The sequence below is a fragment of the Colletotrichum tamarilloi genome (genome assembly GCF_030869305.1).
Source record: "Colletotrichum tamarilloi strain Tom-12 chromosome Unknown Scaffold_25.1, whole genome shotgun sequence".
In the NCBI taxonomy this organism is placed as follows: domain Eukaryota; kingdom Fungi; phylum Ascomycota; class Sordariomycetes; order Glomerellales; family Glomerellaceae; genus Colletotrichum; species Colletotrichum tamarilloi.
In genome coordinates, this window is record NW_026849408.1 from 369,334 (window position 1) to 393,318 (window position 23,985).

Here is a 23,985-nt window from a genome sequence, read left to right on the forward strand (position 1 = left end):
GAATGTTACTTGAAAATCTTCTTCCTCTGTCGTCTCTGGGGCATCTGGTACCAACTTCGTCAACATTCTTCAGTTCATCGCGGCCTGGTGCCCTCAACCATCAATCTTTATTCAACCTCTCAGGCTTGCGCGCATGTATCAACTGACTATTAATGGTTAGAAGAAGAAGTGAGAGTCGCCCCGCCGGGTTGAATTTACTCACATGGGAATGTATGCGTGTATATATCTGTTTCTCAGATCGTTCCGCACGCCAACGAGAAACATATCGACCGCTTCCCGTGACCACTTGAGGGCCCTAGTGAAAGGCGCAAGTGTGAAGCCTTCAATCCCTTCCATGTAATTCTCATGGTTAAAATGGCCGAGGGTCTGATAATGCTCATCCTTGGGCCAAGTATTGAGAGGCCACTTGAACGTGCTATACGTCACATTGACGTAGCCGATCTCTCTCATGACTTCCACAAGGGAAAGCACATTTACAAAAGGGCGGCCCATGATATTACACGCCTCTTCGATGTAATCTGCCCATCTTGATAGTGAGTGCTCTCGAGTTAGCGTCCCGTCGTCGGACAAGGGTCGGACATGACCTTCTTGCAATTCGAACCAACCCCCGGGCTCAAGATGGCTGATAGGGATCAGTAGATTACGTGTTTGGAGATTAGGAGGGCCCTTACTCGTATGCTTGCTGGAGGAGCTTCCTCCAATCTGATATAGACGACGTCATTGCACGGCAGTGTATGTAATCGAACGGCTCACGGTATGTCCATGTCTCTTCTATATCGTCAACCTCAAATCTGATGTTGGGTGGGACGCTAGATGATGAATATTAGTATGTCAGAAAAGTTCCCCATGGATGTTCGTCCATACGCGGTCGTTTGTGTAGGCGAGAGGTCTACGCCGTATACCTGACTTTAGCTTCAGCTTCCGCGGATATTAAACTCTTTTAGATTGCTCACCACTGCTTCCGGGTGTTCATCGGCGAAGTCAATAGCCCAGATGCCAGTACCGGTCCCCAGGTCGAGTACGCGATTGACCTTCGAGCCTGGCTCGTTCGGTGGAGCAAGCCCCAGTCTTTCATGAAGGGTCAAGAGGAAGAGCTCATGTTGGAAATCTAAAGAAATAATTGGGTATGAGATAAGCTTAACGTGGCGGTACAGTTTATGGAGTATATGTGAGCACATACCTAACCTATCCATCTCCCGTTCGTCATTAGGGTAGTTGTATCCTAAGATACAAGGTCAGACGACTGAAAGACCAGCAATATCAAAATAACGTACTTCCCGCTTTGTATTTGTGGTAAGTTCTGCCATTTTCATGACGGTGTTGAAGGATCGAGCTCGATAAGCTGTGAGTTGAAGATGCGATACTCTGCGGGGAAAGGTTATGCACTTGCTTCTTTGCGGAGTCAAACGTCAACGATTGCTTACCGTCAATCTTTCTGATGCGTTATCATCCGTAATCTGTAATTAAGTTTAGTGTCGTTCACTCGCGTTAAGGTAGGGCGGCACTCTCACTTCATCAGCCACAATGACAGGCCCATGGTTGACCGGAGGCCCGGATTGGTCGTTACACATGATAATTGCTGAGTTCCGAAAGATACGATGATACCTGCGTCGCTAGTTCCCCTGGCTCTATCAGAGAGGATGACAAGAGTCGAGATCCGAATGGCTGCGAACCATTTATCTGTGTTGGAACAGGAGTCCGCCCCTCTTCTTGGCCAGACATGGATATGTGATGTTGGTGACAAGGTGCTAGGTTGGTGCGTGGGTACTGCTTGCTTCCAACGGCGCAATAGCAGGGTGCCTTACGGACGTATCTTTGCTACAGGGGATATTTCCGATCGCTCAAAGTGAGCTTCTTAATTGATAGATGAAAATAGCTCAAGCGAACAATCCTTCAGTGTTCTCCGGGGACACACCTCAGGCCATGCGAGCACACTGACACGAATATACAAAATCAAACGAGATGAAGAGTCTCTATTCATTGCAAGAAAGCTTGACTCTCTGTGCGACAAGAAAACGGTATCTTTCAATACCTCCTGACCCATGCAACGCTTCGTTAGTTGATCCGGCATTCCGTTAGCAGCTTCACCTTGGCTGGCTTCAGGTCGCCGGCTCCTCTGCCTCCTTCTCTTCGGGTTTTCTACCGTAAACCGAGTAGCTTAATCCCATGTCAGCACCGGTAAAATTTTGACCAGAAGTTTTGAGACTTACATTGGCCAATAGGCATGAATGTTACGATTCCTCAAGTTGTTGCGCACCTCAGCCATGAAGACGAGGACCTCCTCAGGTTCCCAGTTCAGCGCCCGAGTGTACGGAGCCAGAGTCCAAGCCTCGAGGCCTTCCATGAAATTGGCATGCGTCCATGCGCCAATTTCCTTGTAGTGAGGGTCCTTCGGCCACTCGTTGATGGGCCACTTGTATGACTCAATCTTGACGTCGACGAAGCCGGCATCTTCCATCACGGACACCAGCTCAGGGATGTCAACAAAAGGCCGTCCAAATACTACCATGGCTTCGCCAAGCAGGTTGATCCACTTGGTCATTGCATGATCTGAGGTGAGGGTACCGTCATCACAGCGAGGATTGAGGTCGCATTCTTGGATTTCCAAATATCCGCCGACTTCCAAGTGTCTGTAGGATTAGTCTGTGCCTGTCACACATACTGGGAAACTTACTTGAAGGCTTGTTTGAATAACTTGGACCAATCACCTACGCTCATGGTCATCATCCTCGTATGGACGTAGTCGAACGGTCTCGAATACGTCCAAGGTTCTTCGACGTCGTCTACTTCAAACTTCACATTCGGGGGAAGACTAGAGCGGATCAGCTTGAAGAATGTTGAAGTATTTTTTATGAACCTCGGATGCCGGAGACGCACGCAGTTGTCTGGACAGGCGAAAGATCCACGCCGTAAACCTAGAATCTAGCATCAATATTTGCTCAAAGACACATCAGAAAGGCCTTTTCCACACATACCTCAGCCTCGGGGTGCTCATCTGCAAACTCGATGGCCCAGAGACCGGTGCCTGTGCCGATGTCGAGAACTCGCTTCACGCCAGAGTCCTTGTCGCCGGGAGGAGCCCGCCCAAGCCTGTTTAGAAACGTGAGGAGGAACAGGTTGTGCTGTAGATCTGAACGTGGTGTGAGACGAGGTTACAAGGCGTGAGGTTAGGAGTAAATCGAACCTAGTCTATCGGCCTCTTTTTCGTCATTTGGCATAGTATATTCTGTATCAATTAGCCACCTTGAATACATGCGTAAATAGACCTGTGATCAATTGCTTACTGCCGTCTTTATATCTGTGGTAAGTCCTGCCATTCTCTATGCGATGTTGAAAGATAGAGCTAGTCAAGCTGGTGGTTGACGACGCAAAGCTCTAGTCCAAACATTAGAGACTGTTCCAAGACCAGATTCGAGCAATGACAGGAACAACTTACAGAAGCATGGTCTGATGAACTGTCATCCCAAACCTAGTCAAGGTGTTAGATGCCATCAGTCCATTACGAGGCTGAGGATTTGTTACCCTGTCCTCGGCGATGATGACTGGGCCTGCGCCTGCGACCTCATCGTTGCACATTGTGTAAGATTTCACAGATGGTCCACTGTAAGATTAGAGAGTACGTTTGTCCGACACTGAAGGGAACCGCAGGCGTGGGGTTCCTGTGTTGCGACTCTTAAAGAGTTCAGAGAGTGCGTGTTTTACCCCTCTCCTTGGCTGGGAAATAAATACTGCATATTGGCGGCACGGATGCAGCTCGCTCATGGGTACAGACTGCTTGTTTTCCAACAGAGCTCTATCGTACATACGGTTGCCTCAATGAGAATAACAGGCCGGATGTACGACAATTGCAAGTCGTGTGGGTGTTCGACGGGTCAGAACTGGGGGTACTACCCTGCAATACCCAATCGTTCGCTTCGCCGCGCCGCGGACTCGAGCCGCTGCATGCGACTTAATGAAGAGAATATGTTTTGACAGGGGATATCTTCACGTATTCTTCGCCGTGCATCGTACGACTTGGCAGGTGACAACTTTTGTTGCCAGAGACGCCTTGGAAAGAACCAGCTGAATACAGAGAAAATCTCTGTCGACTATTCATTTCTTCAGTCTCACGTGGTACATTGTTCCTTTGAAGACATTGCAACGTTTACGATGCGAATATTACCGGCGCCAGGTTCCTGGGATGCCGATGTTGAAGAAGTTGCGGACCCGAGCTTCTGGAGCTTCCATTCTTCTGGGCTGCGATAGCAAATGACGTGTCAGTCAGTGTGCAATGATGCATCCAACACATGTATGATCACGATCGGAGGTCAGAGATGCTGATGCTGGGTCAATTGAGCGCTGCATTCGGTGACCAGCACATGAAGAAGGAATGGGGAAGGTGCACACCTGGAGGAGAGTCGTTGGTTCGGGAGACTGAGGAAACCGCGCTAAATTAGACCCCGTGCGGGAGGGTTAGGTGCGTTTGGAGGCTGGAAGGAGAGAACTGGTGCTCTCTTTCCTCTGTTAGACTGTTGCCTCCCCACCAATCAGCAGCTCCTTTCCCAACTTGTGTCTTGGGGTTCCCCGTGATCCCATCGTGGCTGAGCTCTGGATGAGTCAGCAGCGGAATAACTAATCATTTGGGTTTGACATGCCGCGGAAGGCTCCGCACTCGGTGTCTATCCTTACCTTCCGTTGCCGAGGTCCCAAGGTCCGACGCGCTACCACCGCCTGCCATCTGAGCTGCACCTTTGCCGTGGCCGTTGCACAACAAGACATCGCACCAACCGGACTCTTTTTGGTTTCTTCTTCATCGTGTAACATAAAGGTTCGACATTCGTGCAACCTCCGATATCTTTGTGCAGCCAACGGATCCACCAAACATCCATCGTCAGGGTCCCCAAACAATCAGCATCTATCGCCTTAATCTTGTGGAAACAGGGTCCCACACGTCATCATCTCAAACCACCTGTGATACCTTGTTCATTGTCTCTGTCCCATCCCTCATCACCCACATCTGGTCCCTGCAAACATGCCTATTCCCGAGTCCGAGTATTTGAGTCCGGTCTGGAAGGATGGCATCTTTAGTGAGTGACTTTCGCACATAGTGTTTTGTCTGCTGCCACCTTACCAGCACCGTCAATACTAACTCTCTTGTGCAGACAACAGAGTCGCCTTTGTCACCGGCGGCGCAGGAAGCATTTGCAGTGCTCAAACTCGGGCTCTTGTCCGCCTAGGAGCAAATGCCTGCATCATCGGCCGCAATGTCGAAAAGACAGAGTCCATGGCAAAGGACATAGCCACAGCCAGGCCTGGTGCAAAGGTCATTGGTATCGGCGGCTGTGATGTCAGAAATGTATATGCTCATCCACACGCATTCCTTCAAGATATGTTGCGGCTAACAATTTATATCTAGCCCCAAAGCCTGCAAGACGCCGCAGATCGATGCGCCAAGGAGCTCGGCGGCATCGACTTCGTCATGTAAGCGCCCGATTCACAAGGGTCTCATCCTGGGGTAGACTGCTGACAACCTTATTACCAACAGTGCGGGAGCTGCTGGCAACTTCATCGCACCCTTGTCCGGCATGAGCCCCAATGCATTCAAGGCGGTCATCGATATTGATGTCTTGGGCACTTTCAACACTGTAAAGGCTACCATTCCCTACCTGGTAGAGTCGGCAAAGAAGAATCCCACGCCCAGCCAAAACGGCCTGACCGGAGGCCGCATCATTTTCGTCTCTGCCACATTCCACTGGACAGGTATGCCGCTGCAAGCACATGTCTCAGCCGCCAAAGCGGCCGTCGATGCTCTCATGGCCTCGGTGACGTTGGAGTATGGCCCGTTCGGAGTCACAAGCAATGTGATTGCCCCCGGGCCGATCAAGGATACGGAGGGCATGCAACGGCTGTCCAGCAGCAAGCAGGACCAGGCCAAGGCCAACGCCGTGGTGCCGCAGGGTCGGTGGGGCGTCATCCGGGACATTGCCGATTCCACCGTCTACCTCTTCAGCGACGCCGGCAGCTTCGTCAACGGTCAAGCAATCCCTGTTGACGGCGGTGCTTGGAGACGCCAGGGTGCACTAGCGGTTGGAACAGACGACGACATGCAATACCCGGATTTCCTTCTGAAGGGAGAAATCTCAAAGCACGTAAAGAGCGGCCGAAAGACGGAGTCGAAGTTGTAATCGACATCGAGAAATCAGCCGTGGTGGGGTAGGGAGGATCACCTCCAGCAAGTCCGCGGACAAAGGAATTCCATCGACCGGGGGTGGAGAGATTGTAAGTTGACATCGTAAGGGCGTGGCTGTTGACCCGCTCAGCTTGTTAGATATATTGAAGAACCGTAGGAAATGGCACTGTATTGAACGAATCATAGTCGTTTACAGAAATGTCCCGGATCTTTTGACATTTTGTACAATCCTACCTCACGTTTTATCAATCAGAACCTCCAATCCTTGAGCAAAGCGGCTATCGGCACCACAATTCTACTCAGGCTACTTAGATACATATCTCCCAGCCGCCGACAGGCCGAGCCGCCCCGCGGACGGGAGCGGAGATGCTTGCTGCTGCAAAGCTGCCCCCGAACACACTTTTCTTTCTTACCGGGTCGGTCACCAAGCCAACTAATTAGCGTCTTCCAAAGACCGGACAGGGTGCGGCGCACTCAAGCTTTTCGAGCCAAGCCGGCATCCACATCCCTCGACCTGCAGGTGATAGCTTACCATTGGCGGAGCCTTCAGGAACAGCTTGACTAATTGGCCACACGAATTGCTACGCAGACGTGAGTGGCATGGTGGTGGCATCCATCCATTCCCGCCATTGCCCGCCATGCGGATAAGCAGCAAGACTCACCCGCTCGCGCCGCCCACGGTTGCAGTGAAATCGTACTTTTTGACTGCAGAGTGATAGGACCTGGCCCGGTGGATGCTGATCCATGGGTCTAGTGCGTTTTTATTTGAACCCTTCTCTTGTTACCCCTCCTTTATCGCCAACCATCGACTGGCCCAGAGCAATGAAGCGGGTCGAACCATGCTAGGGATTGGGGAGGAGGCATGGAACATTTGTCGCTGAACCATGTGTGGGCTGCAGGATTTCTTTGAAGGCGACTCTAACTTCTTGAAGCGTCGAAAAGTCCGACTGTCGGTTGTGACATAAAAGGGCCGGCGGTACCCGGCTGCGCGAGGGGACTCGAGGAGACTCCCGATCGTCTTAGTCTCTTCAACTCTCGTGAGGTTTATCTGAACTGCTGACGGGCCGTCAATTTTATTGCTTTTTCTTCTTTACAGGAATTGCAACCCGGCTTTAAGCTTATCTCATCGGCCGTTTTCACACTTCGGCGGGTACTCGACTTGTGTGCAGCAAGTTGCTGGTAGTTCAATTGGTTAATATCGAGTAAGTGGAGGACTCTGCTTGATGTGTTCATGCATACATCAACTCTTATAGCCAGTGGACATCAGTATCACCAGTCGAGCTAACACCCTCACAGAGTCCAACAATACATCACAAACATGGGACTCAAGCACCTCCTGGCAATGGGCCTGCCCATCATGCCCGCGGCCGCAGAGACCGTCCTCGGCATCTACGTCTTCCACCGCCACGGCGACCGCACAGCCAAGAAGACGCCTCCCGTCCGCTTCACCGACCTCGGCGCCTACGAGGTCTACACCTCCGGCCTGGAATACGGCCGGCTCTACGTCCGCGAAAACGCCACCCACCAGATCCGCAACATGAGCACCGACGACGTCCTCCCGGAGCAGCTCTCCGTCACCTCCCCCACCGACGTCGTCCTACAGTCCTCGGCCAACGCCTTCCTCCAGGGCTTCTACCCGCCCTCCGGCACCGTCGAGGCCCTCGCCAACGGCTCCAGCGTCGAGGCGCCCCTCGGCGGATACCAGTACATACCCGTCAACGCCGTCGCCACGGCCTCCACCAGCACAAACGCCGAGAGCAGCGAGTGGCTCCAGGGCGGCAGCGGCTGCGGCAAAGCCGTCGTCAGCTCCAACAACTACTTCTCCTCGCCCGAGTACGCCGCCGTCGACGCCGAGTCCCACGACTTCTACCAGAGCCTGCTGCCCGTCATCAACGGCACGTTCGGCGCAAAGGCCGCCACCTTTGAGAACGCCTACTCCATCTTCGACCTCATCAACGTCGCCAGGATCCACAACGACAGCATCCCCTCCGACTCCCTCCTCACCAACGCCACCATCCGCTCGCTGACTGACTACGCCAACATCCACGAGTGGAACCTTGCCTACAACGAGAGCGACCCCATCCGCGCCGTCGCCGGCAAGGTGCTGGCCGGCCAGGTCCTCCAGGCCCTCAACGCAACGCTCAAGGACGCAGCAAAGTCCTCCTCCGTCAAGGCCAACATCCAGTTCGGCGCCTACGCCAGCTTCTCGTCCTTCTTCGGCCTCGCCCAGCTGCAAAAGGTCTCGGCCGACTTCCAGACCGTCGTCGACTACGCCTCCTCCATGGTCTTTGAGCTCGTCACCAACGCCACCTCCGCCAGCCCGGCCGCCGACGACGTCGCTGTCCGCTTCCGCTTCGCAAACGGCTCCGCCGGCATCAACAACCTCACTGTCTACCCGCTCTTCGGACAGTCCGAGACCGTGCTTCCCTGGAACACTTTTGTCACTCAGATGCGCCAGTTCGCTATCGAGGATACTAAGACCTGGTGCACCGCCTGCGGCAACTCCACCGGCACCTGCGCCACGGCCCTGGGTCTGGATGGCAGCACCGACGCCAACGGAACCGGCTCAAGCGGTAGCAAGGGAGGCGTCTCGACTCCCGTGGCGGGCGTCATCGGCGCGCTGGTGACGCTGGTCGTGATCCTGGGCATCCTCGGCCTCGTCATGCTCATCGGTGGCCTGCGTCTGGTCAAGAAGTCCAAGATCGCAAAGGATGTCCCTGCCGCTTCTACTGCGGAGCAGACAGGCGGTGCCAAGCACTAAGCACGTAATGTAAGAAAGAATTGTGTGCGACCAAGTGTTCACGATGGATGTGATCGATAATGAGACACGATGGATGTATCGTGAATAGTAGTCCCAAGCGGACATGAGCTACCTTAGTAATAAGATGTTGATACCACCCTTTTACTCAAGAGACTACCCATTTCCTTGCCCTGTGATGAGTATGCTCTGCGTAGAGGGTGCGACCCAAGGAATTCGTCCCATATCACAGTGTTTAAGAGCGCCAGAACCTCCTCTGAGCCCGCGGCTTCATCACCATGGTCACTGTTCCAAGTGACTATGTTTTAACTACAGATATTCTAGGGACTCGCAAATGCAAGAGGTGTTGTTGGTTGTCCGCTGCCCTCATCCGAGCTACCTAAGTTCTTCGAAGAAGACCCCTCCCACCCCAATGGGGCAGCCTACGCCCTTAAGTCTCTCAACTCGACCAAGCTTGGGTTGTCATCTCTGTCGGCTTCAGTCGGATCGGAGCTAGATAGTGTGGTTCCACGCATTCTCCTATCGTTAGATCGAGCAGATCGCTCCCTGGTAATATCTGGTGATGCAATGTCCGCGTCTCGAGTTTCTATCCCTTGGACGGTAGGGAAACCTTGACGTGAGCAGCAAGTGCGCTAGCTTGCTACTGAAGTCTCGTTCATACCGTAGATTACGGCGTCGACAAGCCCCTGGATCACGATGCAAGCCTGATCGACGTTTTGCAATGGGAAAGGTGCTGGCGTATTCGTACTTGCTTGGTATATCCGGATGGCAGTTGGGATAGTCCAGACGATGGCATACGCAAGCGGATACAAAAGCAACAGGCGAGCAATCTGGAGCACGGTCAGTCATTACCTCTTCGCTGCCCTGAGCATCGTCTCTTCTTGCCCTTTTGAGCCTTCTGATGGAAATCATAGATTGGCCTTCCAGTCCTTCGTGAGTGCTTGCGGCCCTGCTTCCATCTTGTGTCGAGTAACCGGACTCCAGATGCCCGGGAGACTCCTGCATCGAACTTAACCTGTTCTGAGCTCTGAAAAGAACAAGGGCGAGGTATGCATATAGCACAAACATGATGGTTATGATTATCCCTAAGGGCATGTTAGTCGTAGATCTAACGTTGTTTATATCGTGTGTGACTCACATCGAGGAACGAAGTTGGCGAGCAGCCTCGTCTTGTCTGACTTGAACCAGCACCCTGCCGGCCTAGGTCAATGACACGAAAGTGCTTTGACTTGGTCACGAATACTCACAAGCCCCGATGCTGTGGTAACCATTCAAACCGAGGCCCACAGAAGCCCATAAGACCGAGAAGAACCACGGAAGTCCCCAAATGACGACTTCGTGGTTCTGCACCCAGCTGGCTCGCTTTCTTTGGCCAGTCAGGATGAAGAACGTGCAAATGGCGATGTTGAGGACCCAATAGTCGGTTTGAATGACGAATACCTGAGCCATGAAGCCGTTGAGCTTACAAAAGTCGGTTTGTTCTGGATCATCGATAAGTCTGCCGCTAAGATTCATCGTTGTCGAGCAGATGAAGTTGAAAGCCATGAGAAAGTCACTGATCGCAAGTCCGATGATAAGGCGATGACGGAAGGATCGCAGGTTTGGGAAGATCTGGAGTGCTTGTCAGCTTTCTGGACATTGCTAAGTGATTCGGAGTGGGGGTTAACCCAATAGCTGGCCATGATGAAGCCGGCACCACAAAGCGACAAAATTGATACAACAAGTATAACAACGCTCTCTATACGAACCTCCTCTAAGGTAGGAGGTTGGTCTAGTCCGCTTCCATTGCTTGTATTGTTTTGGAGAAGCATGACGACATGTAAGTACTTGTGAGTGCGCACCGCCGTAGTTCGTCTGCCTTGCACAGGTGGTGAGATGGGGTCTCTATTGCTGATGTGGTCGAAGCTGGAGTCGTGCGGCTGTATGCCAGGGCTTCTTTACGTTTGGCGATGATGTCTGGCTTTTCTCGTCTAACGACTTCATCTGGAATGTTTACTTGACGTTGTTTTAGCAATTTTGGCTTCCGGACCGATGGTGAATGTGAAGGTAGCCATATCTTCGGATAGGAAATCCAGGCAAATGGCAGCTTCGACAGCAGAGGAAGCAGCCACTGAATTCCTCCAGCGATGGAAGGCGAGCTTATCGCCGCGATCTTGCTGTGTGTGCTGCCTTCCCATGAGGTACACACGGAAGGCCACATGGTGTCTGTCGTGGGGGTCCTCGGGGTCGGACGGCAGGTAGAGATTCGTTATCACGAATACAAACATGAAAGATCTGTGGCCGAGAAATCAAAGACGAGTAAAGAGAAGAAGAACAGCAGGTGAGAGTTCTCATGCAAGCGTGTGTCATCCGGCGTGGTCTTGTATGACTTCATGTTCGCCATAACGGCAGCTGTCACTTGCCCAATGATTGAGAGAATAAACCTGGTGACTGACCAGCAGCTCACAAGATACCAAGTACGCGGGGGACTGACATCGTCGGACACTTGCAGATGCGTAATCTGGCAGGGGTTCCAAGTGCTACTCGTCTATTGGCAGGAATGCTCAGTATTCAAGTAGGTATCCAAGATACTCTCCATCGAGGCCTTCCTTAAGAAGTACCCAGTACGTATACGTGGGATACCTGTTGTCCCTTCTTCAAACGCGCCTTCAGTATGAATACTTGCACAGATGGGTAGGTGCTACGCAAAATCGGGAATACCTTCCTCCACTTACATATCTAGAGAAATTGTATTGCACGCAAGTCTCACATCAACAGTCTCCCCGCCGGTTCGTCACACCCAACTGCCGATATCTTACCTTAATTCAGGATCAGTCGAGGCCAATGGTCCACCAACATATCCGTCTCAAAGCCGGATATTCCCATCGCTGCAAAACACCCGCTAACTAGGTGCTTCCAGGGTTCGATCTTGGTTAGTCTAACGGTCGTACTATTTACATGGATACAGTCCTAGCGGCGTGGACCCTCTACCGGCTGCCCATTTCTCCTGAACATCTCGTCTCGGAAATTTGGACCTCGACTCGATTATTCTGAACACCTCTTTTCGTCTCGACTTGGACGATCAAGGACATCTCCGGCTGGGCGTAGGCCTTCACCAGCTGAATCTAGAGCTCTTTGGGAATATTCACAGCAGTTTTTAGGCTGTTTTCTGGATCCCGATAACTGAGCCCCGACCCTATGTCAAAGCGATGCAATCTCCCACTTCCACTAGTGCCGCTCCGCTCCATCGATCGGCGGTCGAGAACCTGAGATTTGACAGCAGACTTGTCATGTTGCATGTCTGTCACCAATGTCGGCCGCCAGTGTAGCAAAGCGGAGGTTCACTAACTCTGACATTTACTCTGGGTCCGATGTGGCACCCGGTACCCTGGTTCTGGGTAAGGGGCTTGCTGACCATTCACCACTGAAGAAAAATACAACCGTCTTCTTTGATCCTCGACACAGCAGCCCCCTCTAGGCTCTGACCCCGTCTAATTAAGGTCCGAAGCCCGGAGCAGCGGCTCCTAGCACATCCTGGGGCCTGGATGGTGGGCGGCCGGTCCTTGGAGCGCACGTTGCGAAACCGAACGTGCGCCGGCCGACCTAGAAACCCGAGGAGGTCGGCTTATTGACTTCCTGAGTTCCTGATGGTTCTTTGCCCCTTGGGCCGTTGCCGAAAGTTTGCGGGGGAGGTTGTCGGCATGGTGCCATCGGCCGACCTTCACCACGATCCCGGCTACTAATTCTGGAAGAAGAAATCGCAACCATCCGGCGCAAACATCCCGACCTGACATCATTCGGCTGACTCGCTAGCATCATACGAGCAAGTGTCCTACCGCAGCCTCCACTACACCGTTTTGACAGGTGCGAACCGTCGTGATCGGCTCAGTGCCAGGACGAGGGGATGACAAGGCGGCGGAGACATCTAGGATAAGGCCGGCAGTTTACCCCGGCACCGAGTCTCCACGGCAAATTGAGATAAATGGGGGGACAATGTCGCCCTCAAATCACTTCCTAGGTTTTTCCCCCGCCAGAAGGGCCAAAGCGGACAACAAGGGTTCTTCCAAAGGCAAAACGGCAGAAATGGCCAGATGGCAGAGGAAGGTTTCGGGGGACAAGGACGGGGTGTTGGCTGAACTTCTTGATCCGCTCAACTCGGCTGGTGCGACAGCAACATACGATATCCCACTGGGTTAAACGACCAGCAACCCCGACGTGGAATCGGCACCCTCCGTCGGCCATTGGCCTCGGGGTAAACGGGAACCTTCGCAACGTGTCGCCGGGGTGGTTGCCAGCAACGGGTCCGGAGAGCCGGGTCGATCAAATGCAAGCCCAGGGACGCCCATGGACAGTTGCGTAGGGCAGCAGCATCAGACCACTATACCGTATCGGCAATGCGACGTCGCTTGCGGACCCGGAGACGGCGCCGTTTTGGGACTTTGCTTCACATCACAAATGCTAGCGGCCGCCCTTTCGGTCCCGAGACCACGGACCGGCCCAGAACACACTGAACATAGCCCACCAGATGTAACATTGTTTGAATAACCGACTTGGACAATGTGTCGTTCTATGTATTCAAACTCGTACCTGGAGGGTCATGAGCAGGGTCGGGGCTTGAACAAGAGATTGGCATGGAGCTCCAGATGCCACATTCGGCGCAAATACTGCTCGTGAGGGCTCGCGTAGCGTGTCTCCCCAGGTCTCTCTGTCAAACTTAGACCCAGTCCGACCCGCTGCCTTCCACAATTGAACCCCCGTCCGTTGAATCTCGAAGCCGACGTCACGATGCATGCTTATTAGACTTGAGGCACGAGTCGGTGTACTTGATCGACATCTAGCACTAACAGAGACTTTCTCGTACGACTCAGTGCGGCGTATCGTATTGTATCTCTTTGCGGAACTGATCGACTTTGAAGGAGCTTTACCGCCGTTTAGGATTTCAGCGACTTCCTAAGAATTGACCAAACCTAGAAGCCCCACGGCGGAACAAACACAATCTTACAGTCAAGCTGGATGACAGGCTGAGTCACCTGCGTGGTTGATCTGCAAAATGGCGCCCGCGAAGGGTCCGGACTTGCCATGAGAATGACGGGATACCAAAGAGTCGGTCCTCCTCGAAGTATGAAGTGTGCCGCCTATAGCTGGCGAAGAGTGCTCGTGGCGAGCGAGCGAGCTCAAGATGGGTTTGAGAAGTTTCTTACTGGTCAGCGAAGTTACGTTGAGTTGCTCACTTCGCATAGTATTCAAGCACAGAACCTCATGCCTTAAAACGCCTCCTCGACACGACCGTATGCAGTATCTCCACACCGGAATGGCCACATCGCCAGCTGATCGAGCTTCCTGTATGCACACAGTCTCGCATTGCCTCAAGGCATGGTGCTGAGACCATTGCGATCCTACCACGGATAACGTGAATAAGGCTCCGACACTATCACAAGAGCAGACCGGAGTGGAGGGCGGGGGCCATGTAGCAGTCGAGGGAGCACCCGTACGACACGAAGCTTAGCGAGTAATCCTCCTTTTGTGTGTATCAAAGCGTCTGACTGCATGAGGAATTACAGATATTATGGGACATAGACACCCAGTCAAGGAGGGCGCGGTAGCCGTCTCCACCCGGGGGGCTGCAAGCCATCAACGACACGTACATGGATGCTGACACCACTCTGTCTGTCGCCTTATCATCCGCGGGAGCTATGGACACGATCGCCGAGCTATATCTACGTGTTCAGAGAACTCTGCGAATCATCACTTGCTTCATGGGAGCATGGGAGAGGTTGAGCTGGGGCCAGAGATGATCCATAGCTTCTGCAACCCAGTCAACTTGCAAAACATGGCATCTATTGGCACTCGTGCCGCCCACGAAGATCCACGAGAGACAACAGATGAGGGGTTATAGAGCCAACAAAGTGTAAAAGTGGGAAGCGAGGGGTGCTCAAAACAGGCCAGAAACATGGGGACCAGGCAGGGCAACAGCGGCTCGCATGAAGCAAAAAAGAAAAGAAGAAACCATTGTTTGTGGAGAGGGTATATCGCGGCTCTGCTATACACCCTTAGCTTTTTTTTTTTGTGCGGTGGGCGCGCGCGCGCGCGGATGCCTGCGTCGCTTCTTTTACCCTCGAACCCGCCGCAGCCCGGCGCCCGGTCCGCACCGGGCGATGCGATGAGGGAACAACGACTGTAAGTATTTGGCATTTCAGCTCAGCAAGTATGGAGTAGCTTGCAGGATCTCATGACGAACCCCCTCCATGCTCCAGCCAACGAACGCATCCTACACCGGTAGCGGCCCGTGTGAGTGTGTGTATAGTACGCAATAGCGCTGTCAAATAAGTCAGCTTCACTCTGTATCGGCCAAGGAGGGTGGGAATTTTAGTTCTGTGCGCAATGGAATGATGACCAAATACGTGGTGATCAGCTATGCCGTTGTGAAGGAAGAGGCGCATGGCTGTCAGGTTGACACTTCAATAGTCGACGGCATCGCACGACAGAAAGAGAAACATTCGGCTGGGACGAGATCAGGTTGTGACACATGCTTGGTCACCACAAACTGTGGTACCATTGGTTTTCTCTTCATTCCATGCTTCATGTAGCAGCATTGTGTGTGTACAGACAGTATTCTCTACCATCAACTTAGATCTTCTCTGCCCCGTCCGTCCACTTTGTTTCTCCCCAATACTTCTTCCCAATGTTTGTGCGCCAATTCCCAATGCCCAGAGAAGGGGGGAAAGAAAATACGAAAACGCCACAGATCAGATCAGACCGCAACCGAGGACACACAGTCTACTGTGCTGAATATGCCGATATGTTGACCTCCCAATGAAATATAGAAAACAAAGGAGACGAAAAAAGAGAAAGCAAAGAGGAAAAGAAATGTAGGAAACCAAAGAAATAGACCAAGGAGAATGGGCTACAAATGCTGTGCTGTGCTGTGCTCGCTTGCTGTGATTCTGCTTTTGCTTTTCCCCTGTCTCCTCATGGAGCCTCCCTTCCAGTCTCCCCACTCTGGAGTCGACTCAGGGTGTCGCCGTATTTTGCGAGAGACTGGCATGTGCCGACATCACTCTCAGTCCAGCTTCCCTCCACAACCCCACTGCACCGGTCCTGGCATGTGCTGGTGTCGCTCCATCTCGAAACCCCAAAATACGTTGATAGCCCACTGGCTGTGCTTCGGATCCGCCCCATTTGGCAAAGCAGCTGACTGGTTGTACTTCCTGTACCTCTCCATGTCCCGAATCGAATTAGGCGTAGAAGATAAGTAGGCGTATTTCGGTGCCAGATCGTAGAGCTTTCCAGTTTTATGACATCCGCGTGGCACACAGCAGGCCAAAGTGGTGAGAGTGACATCAGGGAGGGTGCGTCGGTTGATATCCGGTGAGAGTGAGAAGCAGCAGACTCAAGTTTTCTGCTGTAGATTCAAATCGTGGGCCTCCCAAGTAAGGTAAGTTGACATAAACGTCTCGTCGAGGAGTCACACTTTAACCACTGCACAAGGGGCAGTGGCCTGGGACTACGATATATCGTTCGTGTGGACCACTGCCACAGGCACGACTCCGGTTGCCATCGACTGAAGTTCTGAAGAAATGTGCACCCGGGTCGATACATGAGGTGTAAATGTAGTAGTTCTTAGTAAAGTCGCACATGATGGGCAACCAGGCGAAAAACTGTTCCGAACGTCAGTACTCTAGATTATTGGCCCTGAGGAAGCTTCACCTACGTTTATTGTTGGAATTTATGTCCGTTGATATGCTACAGACAGAGTTGTAGATAGTTTCGAAGTCGGTGGCCAAGTGTGAAGTGCGCGGTCACTGTCTAAGCATAGCTTATGGCGGGAGTAAAATGTGTGCGTCAGGCTATACTAGTATGTAGTCGTGACAAAGTCCGAAGTTGAACAGACGGAGGAGAGAAGAAGAGATGACAGGCCGGGCATGTAACGAAGAGTATACAGTGAGGTTGAGAGAGCATAGGAGGTCAAGACTGGTTTTGTATTCGGGCACCGAAGGCTGGTTGTCAAAAAGGTGTGTACGTGTGGTTGGTCGAGGCCCGATGGGATATATATGAGTGAGACGAGAGCACAGGGCCAGGGCGTGCGGTAGGGTAGGTACCTTGCGAGAAAGGAGAAGCAAGGCGCAAAGCTTTGGTTTTACACAAACTGTGAACGGATTTGAGCTACCCTGTCCATGTCTGAGCCATGACGGAAGCGCTTGCATCGAGAGAAAAAAACAAAAAAACGGTCGTTAGGACGGACGGACGACGAGGTCCAGGGTTGAGGTCTCTCCGCCTCGCAAGGTCCAGGTCTGTGACAGTGGGTACAGGTGGGAAATTCCCCCATCAGGCGATGGAGGGCTTTGACAGTGGACGGGGGCATGGGGACGAGAGAGGGATACATGAGAGGGAGGTATCTGGACCCCTGGTCATAACTGCACACCTCGTGGCATCTGCAAGGTAAATCTGCTATCGCCACGCCCTCTGACGAGAGTGGGGAGAACTGGATGGGACTGTGCAGGGACGGGTGGGCGCCAAGTACCAAGAGCGACACAATCGAGGTTCTGAAGCCCACCCAGAAGGGCAAAGGGACTGGAACAGGTCTGGGTCAGCCTTGGTTTTATTGATTGATTCGTACGACATGCCGGGAATGGTGAGAGCTGACATTATGGCATTGTGGCTCGGAGGTTGGTCTTGGTGTAACTGGCAAGTGATATTCACTGTTGCGGTCGTTGGAATATGGATGTGCATCCACCGCCTGTTGCTACTCTTGACCAGTGGATGGGATCATCGATATGTCCTGCGCTGACAACAAGGGCGTGGGAAATATCCTTCAGACGGGATGTGCAGGCTGGCGGGCGTCAATTGTCCGTGGATCGCCTGTGGTATCAACCCCGCCCGCGGAGAGGCTAGAAGACGTGGGAGATGACCACTGCCGACGTCTGCTGTAACATGGTTGGGCTTCGCGAGCCACGAGAACAGACGTCGGGTCGTTAAGTGACCCAAATCAGCCATGCTCTGTTGTCGGTAGTGCATACGGAACAAATGGAGGATACAATGCGTAGCAGCACAAAGACCACCACAAGCACTTGGCTCCAAAAGACGGAGAAGCCGTCGCTCGACGGCCAAGGTCCTCTGTAGTACTGGAAGCACGTATTGTCTGCAGTCCCATTGCATGAATCCCTGTAAAACGCACCGACCTGACCAAGCTGGTCTCTCTTCGCGGGAGGTGTCAGGGCGGGATGTCTTTGTCCCAACAGACCGAGACACAGGCACCGAGGGCTGGGTTAGCGAGCGAAGGGTGAGCTGTGTCTCCGCCTCCACCTCGGAACACCTCTGCGGCTCAGAGTCATCCATCCACTCAACACTACTCCGAAGGCCAGCCCCAATTTGCTTTTCGGCGCAAAAGGCAAGTGACAGAAAAGAGAATACCTACTGAACAAGGACAGGCTATAAGTGACGTTGGCTCGGCGATGATGATTCGAAGCGCTTTGAAGCGAGTAGCGAATGTGATGACCGACGTATGTATGCAATGTATTTGGAGAGATATTGAGACGCGGCATTTGGCTGCCCGTAGGTGTCTTTCAGCATCACTAAAGAATCGTGACAAATTCGGTCCCGAAAGCATGGACGAATTGGCCTGAAGGCGAAAGGGTAATTGCCGTGGGGGGCCGTTGGGGAACGTGGAGGGACGCAAGAAAGTAGGGCGTGACATTGATGGCGCGGGTGCAGGCGTGGTTGTTGCAAGATCAATAGCAGAGAGTTGCTGAGGATCTGATGTCGAGTCCAGCCAGTCGAAGTACCGTGCAAGGGGTGTGGATGATTTGCTTCAAGGCACGCAAATGTTGAGATGGTCGATATTAGCGGGTTGTGCAGTTGCGGCAGAGAGTAGGCGAGACGAGATTAGAGAACAACGTCGGCGAAGTCGGCGTACGACACAGAGTTGGCTGGTACGTCTATAGTAACACCCTTCCTTTGTGGCTTATGGAAGCGGTGTCCAAACTCTACTATAGTAGACGACACCTAGACGACATGATGGGCGCCGCTATTGCCATGGCCGGCGCCGAATGGCGGCGGCAGCAGTGGCCCAAGGTGGGAGCATAGGGTGGCAGTCGGCTTCCGATGTCTAGAGCTGAAGATGGGACCCAGGGTATCGTCAACATATCGGCAAAGGAACGGTAAAGCGTCTCGGGCATGCCCGTTTTGGAGCGAAACGTCTTTTGAGTTGATCCGAAGTGCAACGTCTTGGGGGTGTTATGTCAGGCCTAGCACGGCCGAGACCAGCATGATGAAGCGAAGCGAAGACGAAAAAGAAGCCGTGCCGAGAGAGGTGAGTGACAGACGACCTGAGTCTATCCGTACACCTTGGAGAATGGGTGGGATGGTGGTGGTAGTCGGCTGAGTGAAGCGATTCGGGAAGAGACCGGAGACAGGGCCAGAGTCAAGAGGAGACAAGAATCTGAAGCCTGGATCAGCTCATGATATGAAGGAGGGATGAAGAGATGGCGGGCGTGCGGCGTCAGGCCCCTGTTGGTAGGATATGCAGCGGACAGACGAATTGAAATGCAGTACTCCGTAGACTAGGAAGCAAGATTCGATATGAATGGATGTGGGCAGTGGCGTGACTGGGCAGACGCGGGCATGGGCCAGCTGCTCTGAGCCTCTCAATCTCAAGGATTGATGAAAGTGTGCTCCGTATGCATCCCTACCTTGAGAAGGTAAGGTAAGGAAGGTATCCGTAAATTGGCACGATTTGGGAGGGAAGACGATGATGAAGATGCAGAAAAAGGAGAGAAAATTGTCAGTGGCAAGGCCGTGCTCTGCAGCAGTAGCGCGAGGTAGCTGCACACTGCAGAAACTGCAGAACGGATGTCGATAGGAAGGAGCTGGAGGTGGGTGTGGAGTCGACGGGATGTGCAATGTGCAGGTGCGACCTTACCTTACCTTGGGTGCGGGTGCGGGAGGCAGGTGGGCAGGTGCAGTTGGAGGGGGGAGGAACACCGGGAAGGTGCAGACCGGGCAGCAGGCTCGTCGAGAAGACGGGAAGGTAAGCCCGGTGAAGGAAGGGAAGGCATTCCGGATCGTGCCTGACTTCCATGCCGACCTTAGATTCCTTGAGGTACTTCCTTAGCTCAGGTGCTTTCTCTGGGCATCATAGGTGACTGAATTATTATCATCATCAGAAGGCACTCAGACAGTAAGGTAGGTAAGGTAAGGTAGGTACCGTAGGTAAGGTACCTTACCTGATTGCCGACAAATTACTTATTGTTGGCATGGGAGGAACGAGGAAAGAAGAAGGTGGGCGCAAAAGGTACCTCCTCACCATGCTTTCCTTTTCCCGTCCCAAACTATGCAGGCAGTTTTCCTTTCTCGCCTTGTGTTTGGAGAGTACCTGTAGGCCTTGGACCTTCAGGAGGATCACCCATCATCATCATCATCATCTTCTTCATCTCCATCTTCATCCGCTTTCTTCTTCTCCACCCCCTTGCTCTTTCCCTTCTTCAGCCCCGTGCCCGCATGTCTCTCACTGGACGCCCCAGACATTATATGCAGAAAATCTTGGTACTGATCAGTGATGGCAAGCTATAAGCTCTTAATGTGTGATCTGCCTAGTAAGGTAGGTAAGGTAAGGAAGGGGATGTATCTGTAGGTGTATTCCTATATGTGACAGGCCCTTCGCGCCAGGGTCAGCCATCAAGTACAAGGTATGGCCAGGTATTTCACACCGAAATATCATCTGCGAGACTGAAGCGGTGACTTCCAGCTGCCACAGCTGTTGGGGGACGTGCTTGTAAGTTCCATTGTTGACCTGTATGGTAATGGTACAATGGCAGTGCAGTGCTACGAGCTCTTTGCTTGAGTCCCGACGTTTCTCCCTCATGCAACCCTCCAGACATGGGTGCATTTCTTGGCTGCTGCCCCCCGGGAATGAAGAGCTCTTGAGGGGTTAATACGTCGAGTCAATGAGGTCCATGGGGAGAAAACATGAAGTTGAAAAGCAAAGAAACGGAAACATATTGCCCCGCCCTTACCTTCTTTTTTCGATGTTACAATGCTGCAATGGCCATCATTGCTGTTGGCTCCGTTTGGGCTTGATGCTCAACCAAGGCATGAATTCGCACCAAGGAATCTCTCAGCCATGGGCAGTTGCCGCGTTGTGTCCCCCAGCCTGCGATCTGAACCCAGTCCGAGGTGCAGGCGCATGAGAAGGCGCGACTGCCCTCGGTAAAGGACCACGCGGAAAGCATTGCACACATAGATGGCACACAGATGAGGTAAGACAGCGCCCACTGCTCTTTCTCTGGTACTTGGCCCTCGTGGTTTGTACCCAATCACCCAGTCAAGCCAAGGTCAAGGCCAAGGTGTAAGGTGTAAGCTAGGTGCGGAGTACGTACTTCGTGATACAGGGCCCTGGTCAAGGTAATGGTCCATCCAGAAGGAGCAGACCCATGTAGGGCACCTTCCCTTTAGATTGGCCCCGTGCCTGTTGCAGTGTTGCTCCCCATGAATGATGAATCCATGTGCCGACACGACCTGACGCTCGACTCAACACTCGATACTCTACTCAACCTCAATCCGAAGCACAAGAGGCCACAGCAAACACGCTCATACACACCACCTCTTTCTTCTTCCCCCCTGGTTTCCAGAACCCCCTCATCAGAGTTTGTCTTGTCCTTAGATCGCTTTCCTTCTCCTCCTCCACCTTATTATCACGCCGAGCGAACTAGCATCTCACTGGGCTGAAAGCGCTCGAATCGCATCAGGCTCCGATTGCCGTAAGAAAGAAATACCAGCCAATTCACGCTTTGCTTCACCAATATATGAATAATTTAGGGGAAAAGACTGTAGCCGTGCCCCTGGCATACAGACTCACTTCCCTTCTTTATGCCCAACATGTTCCGCGCAACGTCTGGCCTCTCCACACATCAACATCTCGATTGAGAGACGCCCACACCAAGACGGTGTACCGACGCCCCCGGACCCCGTCTCCCGTCCCCCGTCGCCGGCCCTCTTCTGACTGACGCCTTTGGTGCTGGCTTACTCGTTATTTACCCTCTTCCGTCCCGTCACCTTCACGGATAGAGTCAGTCGCAGCAGGCCCGAATCCACGTCGGCTCTTTTCGTCGTTTCGCGGTCAAAGCACCACCAGCCCACCTGCCAGCACCCACTCACACTTTTTGTCATTGGCCTTGTTCTGGTTCTTGTCTACGAACCAAGTCAACCTGTTACGGCACCTCGCACTCCATCGTCACACACATCTGCTTTCCTTTTGGTACTAAGAGGGTGGCATTCAATCTTCCCTGTCACGGACACGCCACCCGTACCACCAGATAGTATTGACAGATAGGTGGCTACTTGCTGCCTCCAATCGACGTCGCTTTCTCCCAGAGATGGCTTTTCCGGAGGCTCAGACTGCTACTGACCACCATTCGCCCAGTGCGATCCCGGGCATACACGGTTACACTGCATTCATTGCAGGAGATTGGACCTCGGGCCCCATAACGTCGCTCAATCTTTCACACTTCTGCTTTGCTCTGTTACGACCTGGCCCTGCTCGCCTGGGCTGTTTGCATTAGCTGTGCCATAGCTGAGATACCTTGAAGACGGAAACCAGCCAGAGCATGGGCGACTCGATCTCATCATTAGCTCTGCTCTAACAAGGCCTCTCTGGTAACACCAGCCCAACATGCACCTTTGGCGCGGGCCCTTTGAGAAATCCAGCGGTCTTCTACGACCAAGTCGCAAGGCAGAATTCCCTGGGACGACGTACCTGTCGGCATTCCATAACGTTTATTAGTCCCCAGACGATGTTGGCCAAGAAGGTCAAACACCCAACGCAGCCATTCTCGCACTGGTACCGATAATATTGGAGCCGCTGTGAAAGGATAGTCATTGCCACGGCGTTATAGCTGGTGCTACTAGCATCAAGACACCCTACCTGTCCATCGGACGTTCCCTTGGTACAGCACACCGGAGCCAGGTCCGGACATGGTTGAGTGCAACACCATGCAGGCTTCATGTGCCAGGTCAACAGCCCGACACCAAATGCCATGGAGACCGCAATGGGAGTACGATGCCAAATGTGGACGAAAGCAAGATCGTGACACCGGCTATCCCCTTTGGAGCGTCCTGAACAGAAAGTACGAGCTGGCAAAACGATCAGTAGAGTCGAAAGCGGGCAGTCTTTGTCGTCTCAATCGCCGTGTCTACGATGTGACACCCCGCAGGGACCGTCCGTCTGCGACAGAGATGCTCGAAAGCTCACGCCAATATCTGGCCCTCGGCCGCAATCCTCAATGCAATAACATGCCAATTATTGGATTGTGCTATCGACACTTTGCAACCACTGAACCAAGATCGACCCATGCCATGGTTTCTGGCGCACCCAGTATTCCAGTGGCCCACATCAACTCATTTGACGCCCTTGCCTGCACTATATCTCTGTCTGTTAAGGCCACTTCTGTGTTGACAATCGCATCACCAAACGTCTATTTACAGCGGTGCCTGATGGAACGGTACTCGGAAGCTGACCCCGGCTTGCCCTGTGAGGTCCACCTCGTCAACATGCACACCATGCGGCTCGGGACACGAATACATGGGCACTGGACCTCAGACAAATAATCTGGCAGGTCAGCCAACATGCCAACGTTAGTCCTCTACTCCGTATGAATAGAACGCAGATGCAGATTAAAGGTCTCGCGGAAAGTGGAGTGCGTTGTCAACGGAAGCCGGAGGGCGGAGCCGCGGTTCCTACTACTGGGCGCCACGACAAGGCGTCAAGGTCGAAAGAACTCAACATCCTTCAGCCACCCACCTGGGCTGACTGTCTGACTCTGATATCGCTTGAGAGCTTGACAGATGAGCATACCTGACAATCCTTAGGGATACAAGTTACAACATGTCTGAGACATTGGGACTGTGCTCGTGGATGATCGGATCAGTGATCAGTGGCTTGCTAGACCCCCACTCCACGGAAGCCTGCCCCTCAGGCGTTCTTTTGGAAATGTCACTCCGGGCGCCTACGGAAGAGTTGGCGTGCACCGTACCAACTGAACGAGTCCAATCGTCCTCAACGCCCCAGACGCCGGTAACGCTATGA

General features: G+C 52.9%; 10 protein-coding genes across 10 annotated transcripts; 5 read left to right on the top strand and 5 right to left on the bottom strand.

The window, feature by feature from the left end:
• Window positions 1-100: 100 nt before the first annotated feature.
• On the bottom strand, window positions 101-1,571 carry CTAM01_07829 (uncharacterized protein; the record flags this gene model as incomplete). The annotated part of the gene is made up of 9 exons (XM_060523850.1): window positions 101-146; window positions 203-622; window positions 672-809; window positions 865-902; window positions 954-1,108; window positions 1,181-1,222; window positions 1,275-1,365; window positions 1,425-1,457; window positions 1,512-1,571. The coding sequence occupies 9 exons, from the start codon at window positions 1,569-1,571 to the stop codon at window positions 101-103; spliced, it is 1,023 nt and encodes a 340-aa protein (XP_060381597.1).
• Window positions 1,572-2,099: 528 nt separating this feature from the next.
• On the bottom strand, window positions 2,100-3,576 carry CTAM01_07830 (uncharacterized protein; the record flags this gene model as incomplete). Its single annotated transcript, XM_060523851.1, has 9 exons — window positions 2,100-2,157; window positions 2,211-2,630; window positions 2,675-2,812; window positions 2,878-2,915; window positions 2,976-3,130; window positions 3,185-3,226; window positions 3,285-3,375; window positions 3,437-3,469; window positions 3,523-3,576. 9 exons carry the CDS (start codon window positions 3,574-3,576, stop codon window positions 2,100-2,102), a joined length of 1,029 nt encoding a protein of 342 aa, XP_060381598.1.
• A 1,435-nt stretch (window positions 3,577-5,011) lies between these two features.
• CTAM01_07831 (short chain dehydrogenase) lies at window positions 5,012-6,164 on the top strand (the record flags this gene model as incomplete). Its single annotated transcript, XM_060523852.1, has 4 exons — window positions 5,012-5,066; window positions 5,142-5,335; window positions 5,396-5,460; window positions 5,525-6,164. 4 exons carry the CDS (start codon window positions 5,012-5,014, stop codon window positions 6,162-6,164), a joined length of 954 nt encoding a protein of 317 aa, XP_060381599.1.
• A 1,323-nt stretch (window positions 6,165-7,487) lies between these two features.
• Window positions 7,488-8,930, top strand: CTAM01_07832 (histidine acid phosphatase; the record flags this gene model as incomplete). The annotated part of the gene is made up of 1 exon (XM_060523853.1): window positions 7,488-8,930. The coding sequence occupies one exon, from the start codon at window positions 7,488-7,490 to the stop codon at window positions 8,928-8,930; it is 1,443 nt and encodes a 480-aa protein (XP_060381600.1).
• Window positions 8,931-9,559: 629 nt separating this feature from the next.
• Window positions 9,560-10,609, bottom strand: CTAM01_07833 (uncharacterized protein; the record flags this gene model as incomplete). Its single annotated transcript, XM_060523854.1, has 5 exons — window positions 9,560-9,757; window positions 9,966-10,012; window positions 10,066-10,119; window positions 10,175-10,538; window positions 10,595-10,609. 5 exons carry the CDS (start codon window positions 10,607-10,609, stop codon window positions 9,560-9,562), a joined length of 678 nt encoding a protein of 225 aa, XP_060381601.1.
• Window positions 10,610-15,805: 5,196 nt separating this feature from the next.
• Window positions 15,806-16,162, top strand: CTAM01_07834 (uncharacterized protein; the record flags this gene model as incomplete). Its single annotated transcript, XM_060523855.1, has 1 exon — window positions 15,806-16,162. The coding sequence occupies one exon, from the start codon at window positions 15,806-15,808 to the stop codon at window positions 16,160-16,162; it is 357 nt and encodes a 118-aa protein (XP_060381602.1).
• A 216-nt stretch (window positions 16,163-16,378) lies between these two features.
• Window positions 16,379-16,543, bottom strand: CTAM01_07835 (uncharacterized protein; the record flags this gene model as incomplete). Its single annotated transcript, XM_060523856.1, has 1 exon — window positions 16,379-16,543. One exon carries the CDS (start codon window positions 16,541-16,543, stop codon window positions 16,379-16,381), a length of 165 nt encoding a protein of 54 aa, XP_060381603.1.
• Window positions 16,544-19,237: 2,694 nt separating this feature from the next.
• CTAM01_07836 (uncharacterized protein) lies at window positions 19,238-20,347 on the bottom strand (the record flags this gene model as incomplete). The annotated part of the gene is made up of 3 exons (XM_060523857.1): window positions 19,238-19,465; window positions 19,825-20,030; window positions 20,278-20,347. 3 exons carry the CDS (start codon window positions 20,345-20,347, stop codon window positions 19,238-19,240), a joined length of 504 nt encoding a protein of 167 aa, XP_060381604.1.
• Window positions 20,348-22,874: 2,527 nt separating this feature from the next.
• On the top strand, window positions 22,875-23,507 carry CTAM01_07837 (uncharacterized protein; the record flags this gene model as incomplete). Its single annotated transcript, XM_060523858.1, has 1 exon — window positions 22,875-23,507. The coding sequence occupies one exon, from the start codon at window positions 22,875-22,877 to the stop codon at window positions 23,505-23,507; it is 633 nt and encodes a 210-aa protein (XP_060381605.1).
• A 44-nt stretch (window positions 23,508-23,551) lies between these two features.
• Window positions 23,552-23,985, top strand: CTAM01_07838 (uncharacterized protein; the record flags this gene model as incomplete). Its single annotated transcript, XM_060523859.1, has 2 exons — window positions 23,552-23,744; window positions 23,777-23,985. 2 exons carry the CDS (start codon window positions 23,552-23,554, stop codon window positions 23,983-23,985), a joined length of 402 nt encoding a protein of 133 aa, XP_060381606.1.